General features: G+C 35.2%; 1 protein-coding gene across 4 annotated transcripts in view; it reads left to right on the top strand.

The window, feature by feature from the left end:
• KCNN2 (potassium calcium-activated channel subfamily N member 2) overlaps nt 1–22,012 on the top strand; it is a 70,277-nt gene that overhangs the window by 8,478 nt on the left and 39,787 nt on the right. For 2 of the 4 annotated variants that reach the window (XM_058826897.1, XM_058826896.1), the window contains one exon: nt 12,988–13,406. In XM_058826897.1, the coding sequence (XP_058682880.1) occupies nt 12,988–13,406 (419 nt within the window). Of the gene's footprint in view, nt 1–12,987; nt 13,407–16,947; nt 17,047–22,012 lie in introns of those variants that run through there. The other 2 variants (XM_058826899.1, XM_058826900.1) reach the window with 2 other exon arrangements.

Here is a 22,012-nt window from a genome sequence, read left to right as displayed (position 1 = left end):
AACTTCTGTTCAGTAGATGTGATATGAGAAATACATAGTGAAATAGTTGAGGATCGAATCCTTAACACATAATGAGTGCTCTAAATTGAAATGCTTTAAAGATCCAGTTAATTTAGATATTCACAAATAGAGATCCCTTAGTGTGATTATTTTTCATAGAGAAATATCACAATGCATTTTTGATTTAATTGTGTAAATTGACCTTGTCCCATTATTTTAATGAAAGCCACATTAAGAAATGTCTTCATGCATCTGTCAGAAGATCAAATGCAACTGTCATGAGAAAACACTTTACAGCTTAGAAATAATCATTTTATAAAGGCTGCAATCAAATACGAACATTTTATATTTTAAACTGGTGTGCCTGAACCCAGGCTTTTGCCAGCAAAAGTGTTCAGTAAATATCATGCCTAAATATTTTCTTAGTTGCAGAGTATCACACATTTGTAACTTACTGATTCATTCACTTCTTCCTGCTTGAATGGTCCCTGCAATTGTGCCCTTCATTTGTGTGAAAACAATAGTTACTAAGGATAGTTTTATATTGACAGTTTATAAAAGGGTGTGATTATTATACATTCCATGAAGGAGTCAGAGGAATGGGTTCTGAAGAGCAATGTAGGTATCTTCTAAGGTGCTTCCTTATCTTGTTTTTTGTTGGAGACAGATTGATCTTTTGGAATTAAATTCCTTTTGAGGAAATTCTAAACTTTTTCATGATGGATGAAAAGACTCTTATGTGTTCCATATAAAGTAAAGCAAAAGGGTAAGCCTCAAATAACTTTAAAATATAAAGTCATGCTCTTCATCCTGTTAAGAGTGTGCTCTGGGTTTGTTTTTATTTTCCCTACAGAAATATTTTAAACAAAACCTTGTGTCAAAGTGGCAGATTCTAAACTTTTATCTATACTGATACTATAGAGTTATCTTGATGTATAGGGGAGAACGGGGTTTTCTGTTATATGTCTGACCAACAGAACTGTTTATGGACTTCTAATTGAACACAATCACAAAGTTACTGAGAGCTGCAGGAGCCATGAAGGACAATAACAGAGAGTTAAGAGTCTGTATAGGTGTAACTCTAGTTCGTCTTCAAAACCCATGCTTTTAAAAAGGTATATTTGAAATAAAAAATAATTGATAAATAAATATACATGGGCTCATATCTATAGATTTTTTTTTTTACCTGTGGCTAAAGAGCTTCGTGATCTTTCTTATCTGTATTCTGCAAAAAATAATATAACTATGTGTCTTCTATAAACAGTTATACATCAGTTCTGTGGTTTGATGAGTAGGCGTAAGATAGTCCGAAAAAAAGGAAAAGCTTTTAGAACAACTATTGATATTGTAAAATTATATAATTGCAAAAGACAATTACCTGGACACTTTTTTCTTTTTTCTTTTTTTTTTTTTTTTTTTGCAATAAGGGATGTTTTTTTGATGAAAGGAAGCACTGAGACTAAGAGTTCAAGTGCTGTGGAAGTAATCTGGGAATGGCTTCAAAGCTAGACTTGAAGCTCAGGCTTGCCTATCTTGTAGTCTTGTGCTCAGATCAGTCATTTGTCATGTAAATAAGACATTGTAATTTGCCATCCATCTATGCCTATAATTTTCAAGAATTATATGCCTACTTGAGCAGGCTTTTTGCAGTCCCAAAAACTGCAATATAAAATTAATGCAGTGGTCCACAATATGTTCTAATGAGATACTATTATTTATGAAGCATTTTATTCCATTAAAAGTTTTTATTCCATCTTTCATAGCTCTGCAAGTCCTATAGTATTACTACAAGTATACACATTCACACCTGCCCTATATCTGACCTCTTATGGTAGTGTCTTTCACTAGAGTAATACATTTTGAAGCAATGCTTCATTTTCAATCACTTAACAAAACAAAGATTCATTCTAGTTGGTGAATGGTATTTCTTGTTTTGTGACATTTGCTACACTTTTAAGAATATAATCTGTTGCAGCCAGAGAATAAATTTAATTTAATTTAATTTAATTTAATTAAAAATGGCACCATAACTTTGATTCAGTCTGCACCATTGCATCCACAATGTAAATAAGTAAATAAATAAATACAAATAAAATCCACGTACATGAGAAATCTGAATTCAGTCTGGGAACATGCAGAACACTGAATGTCCAGATGTGGCTTGACAGTACAAAATAAATTAGCTCCTACCTTAAGAAATAATAAAAATTACTAGAAAACAATGAACCTGAGCATTCATTGATGGCATCTAAGTTTAATGACATTTTCATCAAAATTATTCCCACTGTGTTTCTGATACAGTATTAGTTACCATTTTATAGCAGTCATGCACAGTTGACTTCAGAAGAGGATCTGTATTTGGGAGTATGTAAATCAGTATGATCTTTAAAGCATTTCAGTTTAGAGCATCCTTGTTATGTGTTAATGATTTGATCCTCAATACCTTTGTTATCATTAAAATATTTTTTCAGGAGGATTTGAAAACTTTTGAACAGACACTAATTTATGAATAAGCTAATGTTCTCTTAACCCACTTCCCCTTGGCCATTTCTCTGCAGTAGCAATAAAATTCAGCAGCTACTATAGCTAGATTGTAGTGGGTTCTTTTTTTTTTTTGTAAATTCCCTTGTAGTGTACTACCCATGAATTTTTCTTGGGCTCTGCATAAGACTTGGGCTGATACAGCAGAGATTCCCATCCATCCAAATTCAAGTATAAGTGAAAGGTACCCTATGGCAGCTGCTACAGAACACGATCCTTATCTGAATGGTGTCATGGGTAAAGTGGGTGCACAGTAAGACTACCCCATTCTTTTGCCTTTATTCAAGATTAGTCTTCATGATAAAGCAAATAATTTGCATTCTGTTGTAATTTTTGCAATATGATAGTTTAGAATAATTAAAACTTTATGTGGTATGATAGACAAGTGCTAGACCTGTATTGCCAGTTCAGTTTCAGTGTAGTTTTAAGACAGTTTAATTTCACAATGTTTCAAAAAGATATTGATATAAGACTGCCCATGGCCAGTCTGATTTTCAAATTCAGTTGTCAGATAGGAAAACGTTTGGTTCTCTTTATCAGCAGCCATATATGAATAGACATTTTTCTATCTCCCAGCAACAGAATGGGATACAATGGAGTCAGATGTGAATTTTAACAGACTGGCTGTCAGCTGGCAGGCCATTCTTCTCCCCTGTCATTTGGCAGTGGGAAGGAAAAGGGGGGACAGAGTTTTGTTGTTATATACAGCTTGTGATTAGAGATGTCAGCTAATCCAAAATTAATAGTCCTTGCATTTCACCTGTGTCTTTTGTTGTGGCTGCTGTGCTAACTGCTGGACATAATTTTTGCTGCTCGGGTATGTCCCATTGAGCATAAGGGTTGTGAAAATAAAGCTTTCTGAAACATTTTGAACAGCAATTTTATGTTTAAATTGTGGACAATAACTGCAATCAGTTAATAACATGCAAACATATTTGATGTATTTGGTTTTCAGAGATATTAAAAAAACAAGTTGTTTTGAGAACAGAGCATCTTTTACCTGAGAGCTTCTATGAACCAGACAGATTTGATGAAGCTGTAACATTCAAATAATTATTGGGCAGCAAAAAAAACTTTGTGTACTAAGATCTAGGCTAAGGCAGTTTTTTTTTCTCTCAGGAAGCAGGTGCACTCAATTAATAGCAATCAAGTAAAACAGTATTTTACCTATTAAGAAATACAAGTAAATGCCTGTAAAGAAACTTGTGCCTATGTTTATTTAATCTGATGTTGAAAACCGCCCTACTTAAAGGTATTTTAAGTTGATCTTTGAAGCAGTTTGAAGACTTCAGCTGCTATATGGTTTAGCCAGAAGCCTACTTCAGGCTTTCAAGAGGAAAAGATACTAAGTACCTACCTTTCTTATTGCTCCCTCTCAAAATTTTACTTGCCAAGATGAATTACATAGACATTTGCATAAGACCAAATGCCTCTAAACACTTGGAGTTAGTGTGTAACTATGTTTATTAGGAATTTTAAATACACAAGTACTTTTAATGCCATTCTGCTTTTCATTTTACACAATATACTTTCCCTTATTTTAGTAGTCATGCTTTAGGACAATACTTGAGTTTTATATTTCTATATTTGTAGTTGTTTCCAACACACACTTGAATGAAGTTGTGGGTTAAGCTGTGTTTCCAGGATAGTAAAAACACTTACAGGGACTTCATGATTGCTGTGATACTCACCCATTGTCATTTAAATAAAAATGTAATCACTTTAAAAACCCCCAGCATTCAAACTTTCTCACATACCTGAAGTATTTATGTACTAAGTAAACACTAGAGGAGGAAATGAGAAGACAGATTCTTGTGTTTATGATGTGTTGGTACCCATTATTTCCTAAAAACAATTTCCTGTTTTAAGTCACTGTCGTGCTCCTTTGGCAGAGTGAAAGAGTTAGGTCATCTTATTTAGCCTCAGATTCAGTGTTTTCTTCCTTTAACTTCTGTCTCCCCTGCAAAAATACTGCCAGTTTCTTCAGGAAATACATCCTTTTTTTCCATTGGTTTCAGTTTTGCTAGTAGTAATGAAGCTGGTCATCCCTGAAGAGAGTGAGACTTCTCTTACAGTGGCAGATGGCAGAGGATTTGGGAGATGGTATTTTCTTCGTGCAGTGATCCACAGAACAAATTATTTTTCATAATGAATTAAGAAAAAAAAAATCCTAAATGAAGAATTGTAAAATAATTATTTAAAATTAATTACATAAATATGTTGACATGTAGATTTCTTCCCAGTGACTTTTGCATCTGCAAGAATGTAGAATTAGAATTACTTTATTTCTCAGATACTCAAAATGGAGAAAAAACATAGCACAGACTAGCACAGAAACTGTTTCTTGATATATACATTCTACAACTTAGTTCTGCAAAATAGCAGTTACTTTGTAGGAAGACACGCTGTGTTCTTCATATACAAAGTTTTAGAACTGCTGCTCCAGTGCAAAGCTATAATCTACCCATACTTCGATTATTACTGTTTCCATCCTTTTACTACCAAGTTCAGTGTAGTAGTTGAAACAGTCCTAAAAGACGAGAAGAAATTTTTGAAGAGTTTTTTTGTTGTTAGAGATTATTTTATTAGCATGGTTATTTGTTCAGTGTGGTCATTTTTTTAAATATGTGAAAGTAGACCTAAGCAATCCATTTACTTTGCAACTTTCCCTTTCAGATGTAATAAAGCTGGCACAGTTTTTGTGCACTCTTTTAGCAGGGAGAGTGCACCAGAGCATGCCAGCAAAATCACAGGGCAGTGCAGGTTGGCAGCTGATGGAAGCTCAGAACAAGATGTGATGTGGCTAGGTTAGGTTACTGGTAGGTGTCTTTAAGGGCTTGGCTATGTCCGAATAACATTGCTCAGTCCTTAGAGATGCTCCAGACCCCTCAGCACTTTTTGTCCTCCTCTGGACCTTCTCCAGTAACTGCTTGTCTCTGTTGTACTGAGGAGCCTAGAACTGAATGCAGCACTCCAGATGTGGCCTCCCTAGGACTGCTTAGAGGGGCAGGATCACCTCCCTGTCAACTTGCTGGCCACTCTATGCACCCCACAACACTGCTGACCCTCCTGGCCACAAGGGCACTGCCAGCTCACAGTCAACTTGTCATCCACTGAGACTCCCAAATCCTTCTCCACGGAGCTGCTCTCCAGTAGGTCAGCCCTCGACCTGTGCTGGTAACTGGGGTCATTCCTCCCCAGGTGCAACACCCTACACTTGCCTCATTAACTTTCTCTGGCCAGCTCTCCAGCCTATCAGGGTCTGACTGAATGGCAGCACAGCCTTCAGGTGTATCAGCCACTCCCTCAGTTTTGTTCCTTCTCTGTTATTATTCTCGCACTTCGGTGATGCTTAGAGCTTTGTTATGCTTCTGTATCTGCCTGGAGGACATTACTGATTGTCAAAGCCAGGCACAAGAGTTTTTGGAAACTTCTGATGCTGGATGGAAGCCTTCTACATGTGGTAACTTAAGGAGCTTATTTTGATAGTTTTAAGCAGCACAAGGGGTAGGTAGGATCTGAAACGCTGACATAATGAAATAGCTATTAAATTAAGAATATTGTTAAAATGAAGGAATACCTTTCATAGACATTGACAAGTAGAAACTTCTGTTTCAGTCAATTCAATTGAGTCACATAGTGGCTTATTCTGCTGAATAGCTCAAATGAATATAGTCACCCTGAGTGGTGGACTTTTATTTATGGAGCCATGATTTGTTCAAAGGTTCATAAAAATTAATTTAACTAAATATCTCTCTGTTGATTACAGATCTGAGGAAACTCAGCTGTGATTGTTCAAGCAAGATTTCAAACAGAATTATAGTCAGAAATTTTCTTGTGAAATATCTGTTTAATAATGAAAGTTTAAAAAATGGTTTTCTATTAATTTTATTTACAATCTATTATTAATAGTAAGCTCATTATCTAATTACTTTGATTTTTTAAAATTTATTTATAAGCTCTTGATGACTTCTTAGCTCCATCCATCATTGTGCTTTTCTCAGGGGTTCTTCTCTTTATCATTGGGAAAGAATCCTGATATCTTGGAATGTGTTTTTTACTTTTTTTATTATTTTATAATGCTTGGATTTCTATTCTTAATACTATTACCTGCATAGAAAATAATGGCATTATCAGGAGTGTCTTCTTTGGGTGCCTAAATCATATATATATATGTGGAGTGACCCATATGAAAAGAAATTTTGTACATCCCAGCAATTGCTAGAGCTATAATGGTCCTTTGGTATTGTAGGCTGTTGAGGGGGAGGAGGGGGTGTTGAGCTATTTCATAGTTTGGGATGAAGAGTACAGCTGAAAATCTGTACAGTACCATTTAAGAATATTGAGGAATGCTTCTGAATATCTTTAGAGAGAGAAAGCTAAAAAAGAATAGTCAGCATGTGGGTTAAACCAGAAGGGAAATATGGGTAGGTGGAATTTAGCTTTGTGTGCTGATGCAGAATTTAACCCTATGTTATTCATTGTTTCTAAGTTCCTTTCTTTCCAAAAAATCTCCAATTTGAGTAATGATCTGAGGAATAGGTATTAAACAAAAGACACAAACCTGGTAAAAACATTGTTTAATGCACATTTGTTTTTTGAAACGGCTGTGGTTACTTGTGACCTGTCAGAGTAACCAAGATGTACTGTACAGAGGTATTTTTATGTAAAATTTTTGGTACTGCATTTCAGAAAAGAAAAGTCACAAAGACTATAAATGTCCTGAGCTTCTTTTCCACATCCCTTCCAAAGATGATAACATTATGCAGTATTTGAGAGAAGTATTTTGGGCCTGTTTAGCCACCAGGACACACGAACATGAAGTTTGCTTTACATACATGCTTTATTAATAGCAAAATATTAATCATTATAGAAAACTAATTTTGCACAGAGACCTCAAATTTAAAAATGCTATGCAAATAATAATACTTGTGCTGAAACTAAGTACCAGACTTTTAAAGTCTTCTGTTTAAATTGGGATGTTTGTAGTTGGGAGGGGGATATGTGTGTTTATGCACGTGTACATGTATAAGTAACAGAGCAGTCTGGCTTCCTCATTTGAATGAACTAAGCATGTTTTATTTGGTAGATAGCTAGACCTTGTGGATCAATTTCTAGTGACCTACTAGGTAGTTTGGTTTTAATTCTGGATGTGGGAAACATTCTGGCAAATATAAGATAGCCAATCTCTCATGTCATTTTGTGGAAAAACATGTTATTTGCCTTCAGTGCTTTGTATATGCAGAAGGAGTTTGATGCCTCATGTATGTGTTAAACCCACTAACATATCTGATCAGGGGCATTGTGCTTAGGATGAAGAGTACAGCAGCTTCCAGGAACTCCTGTAGGCTCTTCAAGGTCAATAGGCATTTGGGTAACTTACACACCATTTGATTACATGCCTTCCAATGATGTAAGAAAGCAATTTCCATCTCTGGTTAGAGGCAACTGTGCTAAAGGCTTAAGATAGCAATCTCCCATCACAACCTGAAAATTATTTTCAATAATTTTTACTTAATGAGGTGCTGTGGGACAGTAATTTGGCTTTTTGGAGTAGTCAGACAAAAAGAGTATCTGCTTCATCTACCATAATGTTTTTCTTTTTTTGATTGTGTGAATTATATTTTGTATATTACACACTACAGAAAGACATTGGTAAAATAAAAAAAATCTAAGTCGTCAATCCCAGAGCCTATATTTTGCTACTCTAAATCATTGTCCTGTCAGTTCTTTTGTAAGATTTAAGTGACTCCAGTATTTAATTTGGGTTCATAAATTAAACAATTGAAACAATTTGCTTGTAAGTAAAGTTGATTTCTTTTCTCCAAGGAATGCTTCTAGCACTACAGCTAATGCCACTTTATCACTGTTTATTGCTTCCCTTTTACTCTTGTATTAATGTATCCCCACAGTTCAGCAGAATAGTGATACAGTTCTCAGAATTGTTATTTTGCCAGTAAAGGTATTTTTAAAACATGACTAGTTTATTTTTTCTTTGCATTCACCTACATTTAGAAAATTAACTTTTCTCCTTTTGTTTCTCTCCTTCAGGGAGTCTCTGATCCAATTTCCCATTGTGTGCAATCTGTCTATTTAGAATGACTTTCTGTTTTTTTCTTCTGGTGTTATATGAATGTAACTCTGTAACACACAAGTGTTATGTAAATATACACACACCTATCTATATACATATCCATAATATTTATTTTTATACTTTTAAAGTGAGGAATTACAAATATCAAGTTTATTTGAAGTTAAAGATTGATTCCGTGTCTTACATTCACATACAACATGCTAGAAATACATTATTTAATTCCAGGTGAAAATAATTTCAAAATTTTACACACAAAATGGAGACATAGTAAAAGTATATGAGAATTCTGTGCTTGTATAAACGTGCAGTACACTGATTAAGTTCTTGCATTAAATTTTAACTCTGAATAATTACAAAAAATTTGAAAATTATGAATAGGCATAACATATATGACCTTGACTGAAGTTTGTCCTCTGTGAAGTGCAGGAGTCAAATTACAGGAAGGTGTTTTCACTCTTTTATTACATTCTCTTTTTATTGGTAATGTAATTCTCCATTCAGATGAGGAGTAGTATCTCAAAATTAATACATGGTTGTTACAGCCAGATTGACTGAAATCAGCCAAGAGTGTGCATTTTGAATTGTGCTGTTCATCTGTCCTTTCTCTTCTCCCTTCATTTATGTTCATTACTTTCTGGAGTGGAAATGCCAAGCACACAGGCATGCACCAATACTTCTGTATCTTCCAAATTAGAAGTGAAGCTTGCATTTAGTAGATTGCATAATTGCAAGTATATAAAATGTACATGAAATCCTCTACTAATTTCTGTGTCATTATTTTATTATTCACAGCATGTGGTTGAGGCCTGCTTGTGTTCTGGAGCATTTGATATCCATCATGGATATGGTGATATACATATCCATGTATAGATATGGTATGATATACAGGTTTGAACCTAGGCAAAGAACTGCAATGAGGTCATTGTCATAAATGTGATTTCTAAATGTTAATATTGTTATGAAATAGAAATGTTTTTACTAGATCTGTGTCTTTGTAACTTCTGGTAATTTCTGCCTTTCATTTTTTTACCTCCTAAGTATCATTATGTGACAGCTTAAGATATTATTGCTTTAAAATATTAGTTTTCTTAGAAGAAATAGCTAAGGTTAATATGGGAGGTTGAGAAGGATCTTCTGTATCCATAAGCATAACCCATTCCACTGAGAACTGCAGAGAAATTTTGCTCTGTGATGTGTGTTAGGATTTCTTATGTTGTTTTTTAGGATTTCTTATACTGACATCGACTATGTCATCAAATATGTGTTCCATAATGATGTCTCAATGTGTTTAAAATATTCAGTCATAAAATAACATTATCTGTTATGAAAATGACAAGATCAAATTTTAATGCCCGTGTTTAACTCATCATTCTTCTGTTCTCATCTTTTAAATTGAATCAGTATTGAAGGTATAATTTTTCTTGAATTGACTTTCAATTATAGAATAATTATAATATAGAATATAGAATTCTTTTTGAAATCTATGAAAAGCATATGTAAAAAGGGAGGAGAAAAGACCATTGCTTTTCTCAGCAGATGTTGAAACTTTGTAGCATTGCCACTTTGACATGTATTTGATATGTATCTTACAATTGAAATATTAAAACTATTGTAAATTTATTCCTTTCTTTGTAAACCCACACAGCATTCAAGAGATCTGATATTATCTGTACTTTTTTTCAGTCATGCTGGTTACTATTAATCCATATTCTAAGTGTTCTAAATATCTAGATTTCTTCATAACTGATGTAACACTTCTATGATCTGACACCATTTACTGGCTAATCATAAGAATCAAATGCACTGAAGCTTTACAGTACTTTGAAAGTTTGGCCCTTCATACCAAATAGTGCATTTGCTAAGTGCAAATCTGCACTGTTTTGGTAAGACAGACATACAGACAGACATAAATTGGCCTTCCAGTATCAATTCCTATATCTAGTATCTGTAGGTTGCAGAGGGACCCATAGGTAAAAGAAACTGTATGTGCTCATGGTGCATACGTTGAATTCACAAGTGTTTATTTCACTTCATTCAATGACTTTGTATGACTCTGTCTTCAATAACATTGCAGTAGAGATAAGAACTATATGTAAACATGGTGAATTGATCTTGACCGGCTGTCAGACCCCCACCCAGCCATGCTTTTGCTCTCCCTCTTCAACAGCACAAGGAGAGAAAATAAGATGAAAACGTTTGTGAGTTGAAATAAAGATGGGGGAGATCCCTTGCCAGTTACTGGCACTGGCAAAACAGGCACAACTTGAAGAAAATTAATCTACTTTATTGACATTTAAAATAATAGGATGGCAGTCAATATACTGCCCCACCCCCCTGTCCTCAGGCTCAACTTCTTCATTCCCAACTCCTGTATCTTCTCCTGCATGAGTGCTGCAGGAGGCATGGGGAATGGCAGTCTGCCTACAACATTCCTCCTAGCTACTCCTTTCTCCTCACACTTTCTGTGCTGCCATGTGGGTCCTCTCCATGGTCTGCAGCCCTTCAGGATAAATCTGCTCCAGCATGGGACTTAGGTGGGCATTAATTCTTCTAATGAGAATCTGCTGCTGTGCTAGCTCTCCACAAGCGAGCATTTCTTCAACAAATATCCAGCTTGCCCTGGAGTGGTCATCTCCATGGGCTTCAGGGAGTTGCCTCCTTTATTATGGTCCTTCCTCTCCATGGGTTTCTCTCTGTTCTGTGCCTGGAGCACCTCCTCCCTCTTCCTCCTTCTCTGACCTTAAAATTTCCAATGTTCTTTCACACTTTTTTTTTTTTTTTTATCCCTCACTGCCTGGGCCATGATTTGCCCTGTCTTAACTGTGCTTTTACAGAAGCACCACCTGCTTTACTGGTGAACTCAGCCGTGTCTGCAGTGGGTACATTGCAAAGCAACCCTGACCATTTCTTGCTGACACCGTCCCTGCAGCCATCGCTAGAGCCTAAACTTTGTCACCAGCACCCAGTGTAATAAGATGGAGAAAAAGAACATAAGGGATAAAAAGCAGATCCACAGAGAAAGAAACTTATTTTGGTTTGTTGTGTTCCTTACTGTGCTTAACTTTATTCTTTTAATATCAGTTCAACTACAGTGAAGTTAATTTGTGATTATCACTTCTCTAAACAGTTTCAGAAGAGCTGTTTTATAAAAGACAAACTGAAGATATTGTGAGGAGGATGTAGAGTGGTTTTTTGATCACTAAAAAACACATACAGGGAAATCAAGCTTGTATATATAAACATAAAAGAAGGAAGGGGGCAAAGAGCAGTGCAGATGAATGGGTTTTTGGTGTGTATATAGTGTTTAGTATGCTGAAAATACTTTCTTACATTAGGGAATGCATGATGTACTTTGCCGTCTCACCCATTATTTTTGAATAATCTAATTTTAAAAATTCTATAAAAGTTTATTTTTTTCCTCTTACCTGCTTACTGAACAGCCTTGTTTAGATTCAAACTATAGTTGAAGTGATGGGGAGGTTTTCTGTCTGAAATTGTATCTTCTTTGTACATATGGGTTTTGTTCCTCTCTAAAAAAGCCTGTTTGCAAGGTCTTGCATATCTCTGCTCTCAACTAGTGACAAGTACTGCTTGATTAGCTATTTATTAAATCATCAGGCATAATATGCTAAACAGTTTGAAATGTTTTAATACCTTTGTTCCTGGGTGACAAGCTGAAGGCCTTGATTGTACAGCAGCCAACACGTGCATTTAATTTTCAGCTACTAGTGGACATCAGCTGGCTGCCTGGGCTACTCTGATATTTGGTGGCTATTATTTTTCTCATTTTCACTGTGAGATATCATCTTGAGTCTTTGTGCACTTTCTCATGTATTTTTGTATCTTACATTGATCGGTATTGATGCCTTGAAGAAAGCTTGGCTACTTCTACAGAAGCTATAATAACACCTTGGCTGAAGCTTAACAGTAATCTTAAGAAATACTTTTAATTTTTAATTTACTTCTCTATTCAGAAAGAAGTTAAATACTTCTCAATTTTATAAACTTAGAGATTGATTTTCAAGGGACAAGGCTTAATGGGTCCAAACTTTTTTTTTAAATAAAAGATTACAATTAAAAAAAAATGAGGAATTCTTGGTTAATAATGAATGAAAAATCAGTTTCATGTTCAGTTTTTAAAATAGTGTAATAAAAAATTCTTTTTGTCTTGGCCAGAGTTATGTTTCCTTCCATGGTGATGTAATAATGTTGTTTTCTGAGATGGCTTTTTTTGTTTTGTTGTTGTTACTTAGTGGTCCTTGGCAGCGTAGAAAACGATGGTAATTTAAAATAGAATTATAACAGTTTTTTTAATGATGTACTAAAGTTAACCTTATATTTTATTATTTCAGTTGTTCATGGTGGACAACGGAGCAGATGACTGGAGAATAGCCATGACTTATGAGCGTATTTTCTTTATCTGCTTGGAAATACTGGTGTGTGCTATACATCCCATACCTGGGAATTATACATTCACATGGACAGCCCGGCTCGCCTTTTCTTACGCTCCATCCACAACAACAGCTGATGTGGATATTATTTTATCTATACCAATGTTCTTAAGACTATATCTTATTGCCAGAGTTATGCTTTTGCATAGCAAACTTTTCACTGATGCCTCATCTAGAAGCATTGGAGCATTAAATAAGATAAACTTCAATACCCGTTTTGTTATGAAGACTCTAATGACAATATGTCCAGGAACTGTACTGTTGGTATTTAGTATCTCATTATGGATAATTGCTGCATGGACTGTCCGAGCTTGTGAAAGGTAAGGGTTTTTTTTGTTCAGTTCTTTCTATTTGTCTTTCTATTTTTCACTCCTGTTTTGTCTCTTAGACTTTTGTTAGAATGGAGCTCCCTAGTCCTTGATAATTTGAGTGCTGCTTGGTCTGTATTCTGTGACAGACCTTGTCAGGTGATTGGCCTCTTAATCTGAAGGACTTCTGCAAAGAGATCTGTGCCCTACTGTTTACTGTAGCACTACAGTTTGATTTCAGTGTGTAGATATATTTAACACAGTGGACAAATACTACGAAATGCCTTTAAGAACAGTTGTTAATATCCTGCATTGACACCAATTTTCATTTATTTTCTTTGTAAGATAAATGTAGTGAGGATAAGGTAGAAAAAATAATCAGTGAAAATGATTGAGAGATGTGTAATTTGAGTTTTATTGTGCTGGAAAAAAAATATATAGAATGCAAAATGCAGTCAAGGAGTTGGCAAGGTCAGTAAAAGGGAGCAGAAAGAACACTTACAGTCATATAACTCTTTCTTTCTTCCAGTGAAAATCAGAAGTGCATTTGAGAGTCAGACTTTTAATTTCAGCCGGTTTTCCAGCCTCTCTCTACCACAGACTTCAGTGTAGGTGCAGAATAAATGGCTATCCATGCTGACAACTTGAAATTTAATTTCTCAAATACAGCTTTAACAAAAAAAATAAATGGGCTTCTAATTGGATAGGATTACTTAGGAATATGAGATAGGTTAACTCTAAGAAGACAATTAGAATGATTCTCTGTAAAAGATTTAATGCCTTGGACAGCTCTTAGATTCTGGAAGTGATTTCTCCTTCCTTAAGCTGGAACATCATCAACATCTTTAAGGCGTTTCTCCCACTGTTTGTTGACCATTTTGTTTTTCCTATTCCTTTCCATGTCTGTCCATTTTAGAATGAATTTAGGGGAGTTACTTGTGACAGCTAGATGATTCAAGTCAGCAGTTAAATCAAACACCATTATGCTTTTTAAAGCATAATTTCTCCTTGCATTCCTTTTCAACTTGTTATAAGGAAAAATATCCAATCCTATAAAATTACTGTAGAAATCATGTTTTTATAGTTTTATTGTTAAAATTGCTTTGTATCAATATTGTTTACGTATATTACAGCTGGACTAATAGTTTAAGAATATTCTGAAAATACTATGCTAAGAATGACATATTACAGTTTCAGAATATTCCCCATAATGGCAGTGGAGGAGTACCCTAGATTTTTACTCAGTTTATAGTAGCTGTATTTTCATTAGCATGTTCTTATTTCAGATGTAACTGACTTCTGCAAACTTTCTCCTCTTGATCTCATATTCTTCTCTTCCCACCAGTTTTTCAATACCATTTCAATACAATTCAATACAATTGCTGCTGAGGAATTTTTGAGTGTCTACTCAGGCATATCCCAAACTGTTGGTTGTGAAGTGGTTCTGAATAACTTCAGCATCCATTGCTATCATCATTACATGTAACTGGTTGATGATGGTCATGACAATGGTGATGATGATAGTGGTGAAATAATATTTTTTTATTAATTTTTTTATGCATGTGCATTCAAAATAAGCTAGTACTACTCAGTGGAGAGTACTGCAAAATATTTGCTACTGTCTGATACATGTCTTTAAAACATATTCATTTGTTATACAGATTGCTGGATAAGCATGTATAATGTATAAGTAATACTAAAAATAAAAGAAACAAAGACCACCTCACCCATTTTCCAGTCAGGGGGAGTGAAGACCACACTCTCACAAAGTTTTAATTTTCTTACTTTGCTTATTTATATGTAGAAAGTGACACACTTCTTCATCATTGTTGTCCTGGGAAGATTATTTGGTTAGGTACACTGAAGTCAGGGTTCCCATAAGCTGAATTTTCTTCAACTCTCTGCTAAGTTAGTAATGGATTTTCCACATTTGAATTTGCAGTTCCCGTCCATGAATTGACTGTAATAGTGTGGGCAGTAGGCTGAATAGCCACAGAGTCCTCTAAAACTGAAACACAGCACAATGCAACTAAGAGCAAGTTAAAATAGGAGTGCTAGGCTGATGGATCTCTAGCATAATTGTCTTCTGCCTCTGGATCTTAGTCCAAGATTCATATTTCAAAAAAGGAAAAAAGTTAATTTTATGTTTCAGAAACATGAAAAGGAATACCTTTTGGATTTTGGAATTAGATACTTTTGTCATTCATGCTAGTTGCACAGCCAGTTTTGTGGTTTTTGCCCCCAGTTTTCCCTTGTAGGAATATGTCAGTATTTTGCCAAACAAATGATGCTGATTCCAGTTACTAGTCAGCCCATCAAAACCATTTAGATCCATTGCCCATATAGAAGTATGTGCTAAGAAAAAGTTCTCAGAAGAAAACCTCAATACCCCACACATTAGAGTGTTCTTAATATTCTGCCTTCTGAAGTTAAACATCCCTCTTTTGCATAGTTGAAGGCAGATACAATAGCCATTTATCATGAGAAAGGACAAATGTGGCCACCAAATAATTTCTGTTCTGTGTAAAAATCATAGTCATCAAAAGATGTCTCCCAAGGTCTTTATGGCTTTGTATTGCTTAGATGTTGAAAGTTTAGTTTACACAAATAAGGTACATTTTTTCCCAACTGCTTTTGATTTTTTTCTTAGTTTTAACTCAGGGGAATCTTTTTTTTTTTTTTTTTTTTTTTTTTATGTACATAAAATGATCCTGAAAATAAATTCTGTCAGTAGGAGTTTTTTCTATTCCACTTGACACTATAGATGAAAACATGATGAATTTTGATACATCAAACAGAAATTAGGAATTAGGTAGCAGCCTCGTAGCTTTGGTTTGTTATGGGGTGATTTATATTTTTAAAAATTTTATGGTGTTAACTGTTTCTTTGCAGCACTCTAGCACCCTGCTCTGATTCTGTTACATAGTAGCATTACATAAAAGTTAGCATTAGCAGTATTTCTTTGGTGTTTTAAATCATTTAAATGATCATCCAGATTGGAACCAAGATGATGGTGGTAAGATATAATAAATTAAAATATTAAGATTTTGGAATGGGTAGGAAAGATTCTCATTCTGTTCCATGTTCTCAGTGAGAAGTCACAGGAGGCTGTGTCCTTTATTGTGTAATTATGTGTGCTCAGCAAGAGTTGTTGCTGCTGAATGACAGCCTGATGTTCAGATTGTTTTTCTGTTCAAAGTTAGGTTTTTCATGTTGCAGATGATCCTGGGAATAGGAAGGGAGATTGGAAACCCCACAGTTCATAGTGAGGAAGGTAACATGAAAGAGCATCTTTATCCATCTCTTGAAAGATAACCTGTGGAGACAGGTCATGGGTTGAGCCGGGCAAGTTGACTGTCTGAATAAAGACTTCACTGCATTAATGGTCATCTGACTGATCACTTGATACACACTGAACTAAGGCAGGACATGTGTCTTTCTCACTGCCTTAATGACTGTATAGTTAGCTCCCAGTTACTAATTTTAGCAAGTGACACTTTGGGTTGGTGAGAAAGGTATTTTCCATGATTGCAGTTTAAGGTCATGTATGAGGACAAAACGTGGTACAGAAAATGGTTGTGGACAGCCAGCTGAGTATAAATGGACTTCTGGGGCTGCAGAGTAATCTAGACGAGGGAATCTGGGAGGTGAGGTGGGGAAAGCATGAAGTGTTGCTATATACATAATGTCTGTTTTGAGGGGAAGACTGCACTGCATAGGTTTCAACATCTGCTTTCTCATTGCCAGTAGCAGTATATTGCTGTTTGTCATCTGTAGGCTTCATAATAAAAATCTAAATTTTTTATTAGGTCTGAAAAGATTTTTGTGTTTTTAACATCTATGAGGCACATGATCTAGAACACTTATGAGTATGTTACTTTCATGTTTGAATTATGAACCCTACAAGCAGATTAATTTTTGCCGTTTCCCATACATATGTTGTTACTGAGAATAGATTTGTGCATGGATATCAGTTGTTTATATCAGTTAAAATAGTTTGATTTCTCAGGAAAAAGAAAGTGACTATGTTTAACAGTAAGTCATTGAAGAATCTGGCAAGTTTGCTTCTACTCTTCTGTAGAATGAGTGCCTCTTCTGTGAGAAATGGGCTGCTTTTCTAGGTTGCGAGGAAGGTAGTCACTCTTTATGATCTGGTTTGGTTTGTTTTGTTTTTGGGAAATGAAGAAACAATGTTGTCTTCTGAATACACACATGGATATAATGTGCCCATGTACCAAGCAGTATGAACTACAAATGCCCACATTGCGCTGTTGTATGTCCAGATCACATCATGTGCCTGGCATTCCTATGGATTTGCAGAGGAGAACTGAGAACAGAACTGGATTTTCTTCTTCCACAGAGAGCACACTTTTGGCGCTCTTTGTTGTTCTATTTGTTCATCTCTTTAACTTCTGGCAATGAATTCAGTTCAGTTTGAGCAGCTTGTTTTAGTCAGCATTTCTTCCTTTTCTCAGTTTCTGCTCTGTATTCTCTCCTTGCTTTAGCAGAAACAAACTCAAACAAAAAACACACACATATGCAAAATCCCATCTGTGTGTGATGGTGAAATCTTTTTCTGCTTTCTTCTCATTCTTGTTTTCTACAAATAAATGTCTGTCTTATTTCTTAGAAATATGATACCATTACAAAGTTTCCAGTAAGCAGCTCACACATGACAACTGGGAGGCAAATGTTAAGGATTCATTTGATGCAAGCTAGTGGATACACTGACACTTTCAGTTGTAATTCATGAAGGAAAAAATGTTTCTTAGCTATCTAATTTCCTCTCAGTATGTATTTCAGTTCTTTGCTTGTCTTGAGGACCTTATCCGACGTTGTACATTGCATGCATATTTACAAGGCCACCTTTTAATGGAAATTGCTTTTTGCATTCTCTGCAGTGCCAGTGTGAATAGTCTTGTTCTTAGTTTTAAAAAAAAGCAACCAAAAAGCCCCACAAAACCCCCAACAAACGAGGAAACAAATCCACCAACAACAAACCAAGCCTGGATACTTAATTTTAAGACTATTTTTAGGCTCAGAAGGTCAGAAGCAATGACATATGATTTTTTTTTTTTTCAGTCTCATGACTGTCAACAGATCAAATAGTGTTTGTGTATGGACAGTGCTTGCTGTTTATCATGGTTCTTTACCTTCCCTTGGCTCACATCTCGCTGGAACTAGAATGTGCTCCTGGTAGTCATGTTTCTTCAGTGGTGGCAAATGTTAAATGTTAAATATTCAAAACAACAATAAGCAATGATGACCTGTCATCGTCCTGACTTGCACCTGTACTGTGAATGAATGGTTCTCTGCCTAGTAGTCTTAATTCCTGGTTTTGCACACTGAGTGTAGCTTAACTTTAAATGTTAGGTTACTGTTTTATAATATTTACATCTCAAAGCAATTAATAACTAAAACCACATGTAAACAATTGCATTTTTGTTGCAAAATTTATAAACAGACCATCAGATCCATTATTTTACCATACAATGAAGGCAACAAGGGAATCTATTCACAGAAGTACATTGGTGAATGTCTGACATGCATAACCCAGATCAAAAAAAGAGACATTGATCTAAATGAAATACTCCTTTTCTAAGTGCATCCAAAAGGATTAATAGCTAAATAATATGTTCTTTTGTTGCTTGAAAACAAAACAGTTATGTATATTTAAAGGGGGAAGCAGATGCACCTGTTCTAATGCATGTAGAGTTTGCTGTTCTTTTAAATTCATATTTTCCTTCCCTTTGAAAATGCTGTTTGCATATTCTCAGCAAAAGAACTTTGGGAATTAAGTAAGAATATTCTTCAGTTTGTTCAGGTGTTGTGGTTTTGAACCAGTAATTAACAAACAAGGGGGAAAAAAGAATTATTATTTTTTTGCTGTGAGATATGGATTAAAATAAGAGCAAACCAGGCATAAAACTTAAAAGGAATAAAGAGAAGTTTATTGACAAACTACAATAATAAGAACACCAGAATAAACTTCTAGAAAAACCTTTTCATTTCTTACTGCTTACTATTCTTTTGTTCACATGACAACAGAGACAAATAATATATATATAATATATAATTATATATATTATATATAATATATAATATAATATATTATATATTATATAATATATAATCTTGATGGTTTAAACAGTTCTAATTTTTTCTATAGTCTTTTTCTCAGTTTCTGTAGAGAAACAGAAGTTTCTTTCTGTTAATTTATGAAGTTTTTCACAAGAAAACTATTTTGTTATAGTTTCTCGTTCCTCTGATATCAGCTGCTCAGAGCTGTTATTATCAGAGCCCACCCCTCCTATTCCACATCACTCTGAAATGTTATAGGTCATTAGTTTGGGGATAGCATTTTAAGGATAAGTTATTCAAAGGCAAAAAGTATTCTTTATCTGTTTTTGTGAGTTTCACTAGAAAACAGTTTTCTCATTGCCTCTCAAGGCTTCAAATCTCTCAGCACTTCACTATACCATAATTACTCTACTTTTTCTCAAATTTACACTTTGAACACTCTATTCCTCCCCATACTCTATCATGAATTAAAGGAGTTCTTTTCAGGACTTCATTGTCCATCCCCATAGTTTTAACAGAAAGATATTTCAGCTTAATTAAAGCATCTTCTTAATTCTCTACCTTTCTTGAAGTTTCTTTTCTTTCTTGCCACTAGTAGTTTATAAAGTCTCTTTTCATGTTGATCACTCTCCTTTTCTCTTTCTGGATGAAAAGATTAATCCGCAAGTCTCATCTGGATAAGAAAGAGTTAAAATCTTGCCCAAGCTTTTGTAGATGGTTCGGTGATCTCTGCTGAACAGGAGCTGGAGCCGTTTACGATGAAAAGTTCCTCATAGCTGCTTTTGAAGAGCGTGGTCTCCGTCTCTGCTTGCAGCAGGCTTAGAGCTCTTCTCTTTCTTTACTCGGCAGTTTTCTAGTGAATGTAGTTACAGCAAAACCTCCAGCTGAACCAGAGATCAGGCCGAGCCCGGCCCAGCCCGACCTGGCTCGGGGCAAGCCTCATCTCCCGGCCGGGAGACGAGAGACGCAGCGGGCCCGGCCCGGCCCCCGCCCGGCCGCATGGCCTGGGCAGGGAACCGGAGGCCAGCCGGAGCTCCGCCACCTTTCACAGTCAAGAAACAAAGAACCACCACAGACTTCTAGGTGTACACTTTAAGGTGGGGTTCACAAGTTGATTCTACTTTTCAATGGCTAAAACTGCTGTCAATTCTCAGCAATGACCGATAATTGGTCAAGAGAAAAGACTCCCAAGAGCCCCCAGCAACTTTAACTTCCTTAAAGGTAAACTAACCTCATGACATCAGGTTATTAGAATTATCCTGATAAATACAGAAAGTAGCAATAACTGATGAAATGTCACTGGATATAGTCATTCCTTCACAAAAATGTATCAAGCCAAAGGAGATCAGTACTTCTGTAGTCCAAAAATAGCAGACCCCACATTGAGGAAGGGAGAGCAAAAGACAAAATGTTTAAAAAAAAGAAAAGAAATCTACTTGCTTGATAAAAGGAAAAAGTACCTGTCTTTCAGATTAACTAGAACAAGAAAACTTTTCTTAGGTTAAATTCCCTTTAATTTTCAAAGGACTTGTATGTATATCAGTTGCATAATAGAATGAAGTGGAAAAGCTCATGTATAGTTAAAAAATGGTGAGCAAAGTGAAAACTATTACTCTAAACAGAAAAGTGTGAAAAGAATGAAAATACAGGGCAGTACTTACCTGCTTTCAAGGACAAAAAGGTGTTTTTTTAATTAATCTTGGATCTATAAAACATAATTAAGACAAGAGTCTCTGACCAGCAAGAATGGTTGTATGCTCTCCAAATTCTTTCAAATAAGAAAGCAATTTATGGATTCTTTTTTTTATCATTATTTCATTACTGGATCTGAAGTTACAGATTCTGATCCTCTTATTTTTGGATGTGATAATTGAATTTTTCCTCCCTCTTTTGGCCAGCATTTTAAACTATTCAGAATATTTTGCTTCAAAATGAGTAAAAAACTATTTGCCATAGTACACCAAAAGCAATCCTTATAAAATAGGACCATACTGAAGCAAAAATCAATCTCTTGTCACTTCAAAATAGAATTTGTTGCTCCAATAGATTAATATCTTCGAAAAGTGCACTCTGAAGTGTGAATTTAAGCTTTTCTACTTGTTTTCTTTTGCTTCTTGGACAAAGTGAGAAGTATAGAGTATGGTTATAGCTTCACTTTGAATAAGCTTCCAATATAATGATTGAACTCTAGCCTTAGATATTGAAGAGTGGCTTCTATAGGAAATTTACAGTTCAGTCATAAAAATTCAGATTTATGAGGTCAATATGAGAATATAAATAGTGTTGTGGAATTGTGCAGTTCAAGGGAATTAGTGGTTTTATGGCAGGACACATGAGGAGGTTCTTTTTCAGTAATTTTTATGTTCTTTATTTTCTTTTTCTGTGATTTTACCCTTTTAATTTGTTGTCTCAATAGCAGATTTTTCTTACTTGGATAGTTTGTTTTTTTTTCCTTAAAAACTTCAAAATCAGCTATGGCTTTTACTACAGCTGTTCTGGAGACAGTGATTTGCAACATCACTTAGAAGTAGTAGGTA

The sequence above is a fragment of the Poecile atricapillus genome, chromosome Z, assembly GCF_030490865.1.
Source record: "Poecile atricapillus isolate bPoeAtr1 chromosome Z, bPoeAtr1.hap1, whole genome shotgun sequence".
Lineage (NCBI taxonomy): Eukaryota > Metazoa > Chordata > Aves > Passeriformes > Paridae > Poecile > Poecile atricapillus.
This window is presented reverse-complemented; position numbering and strand designations above follow the sequence as displayed.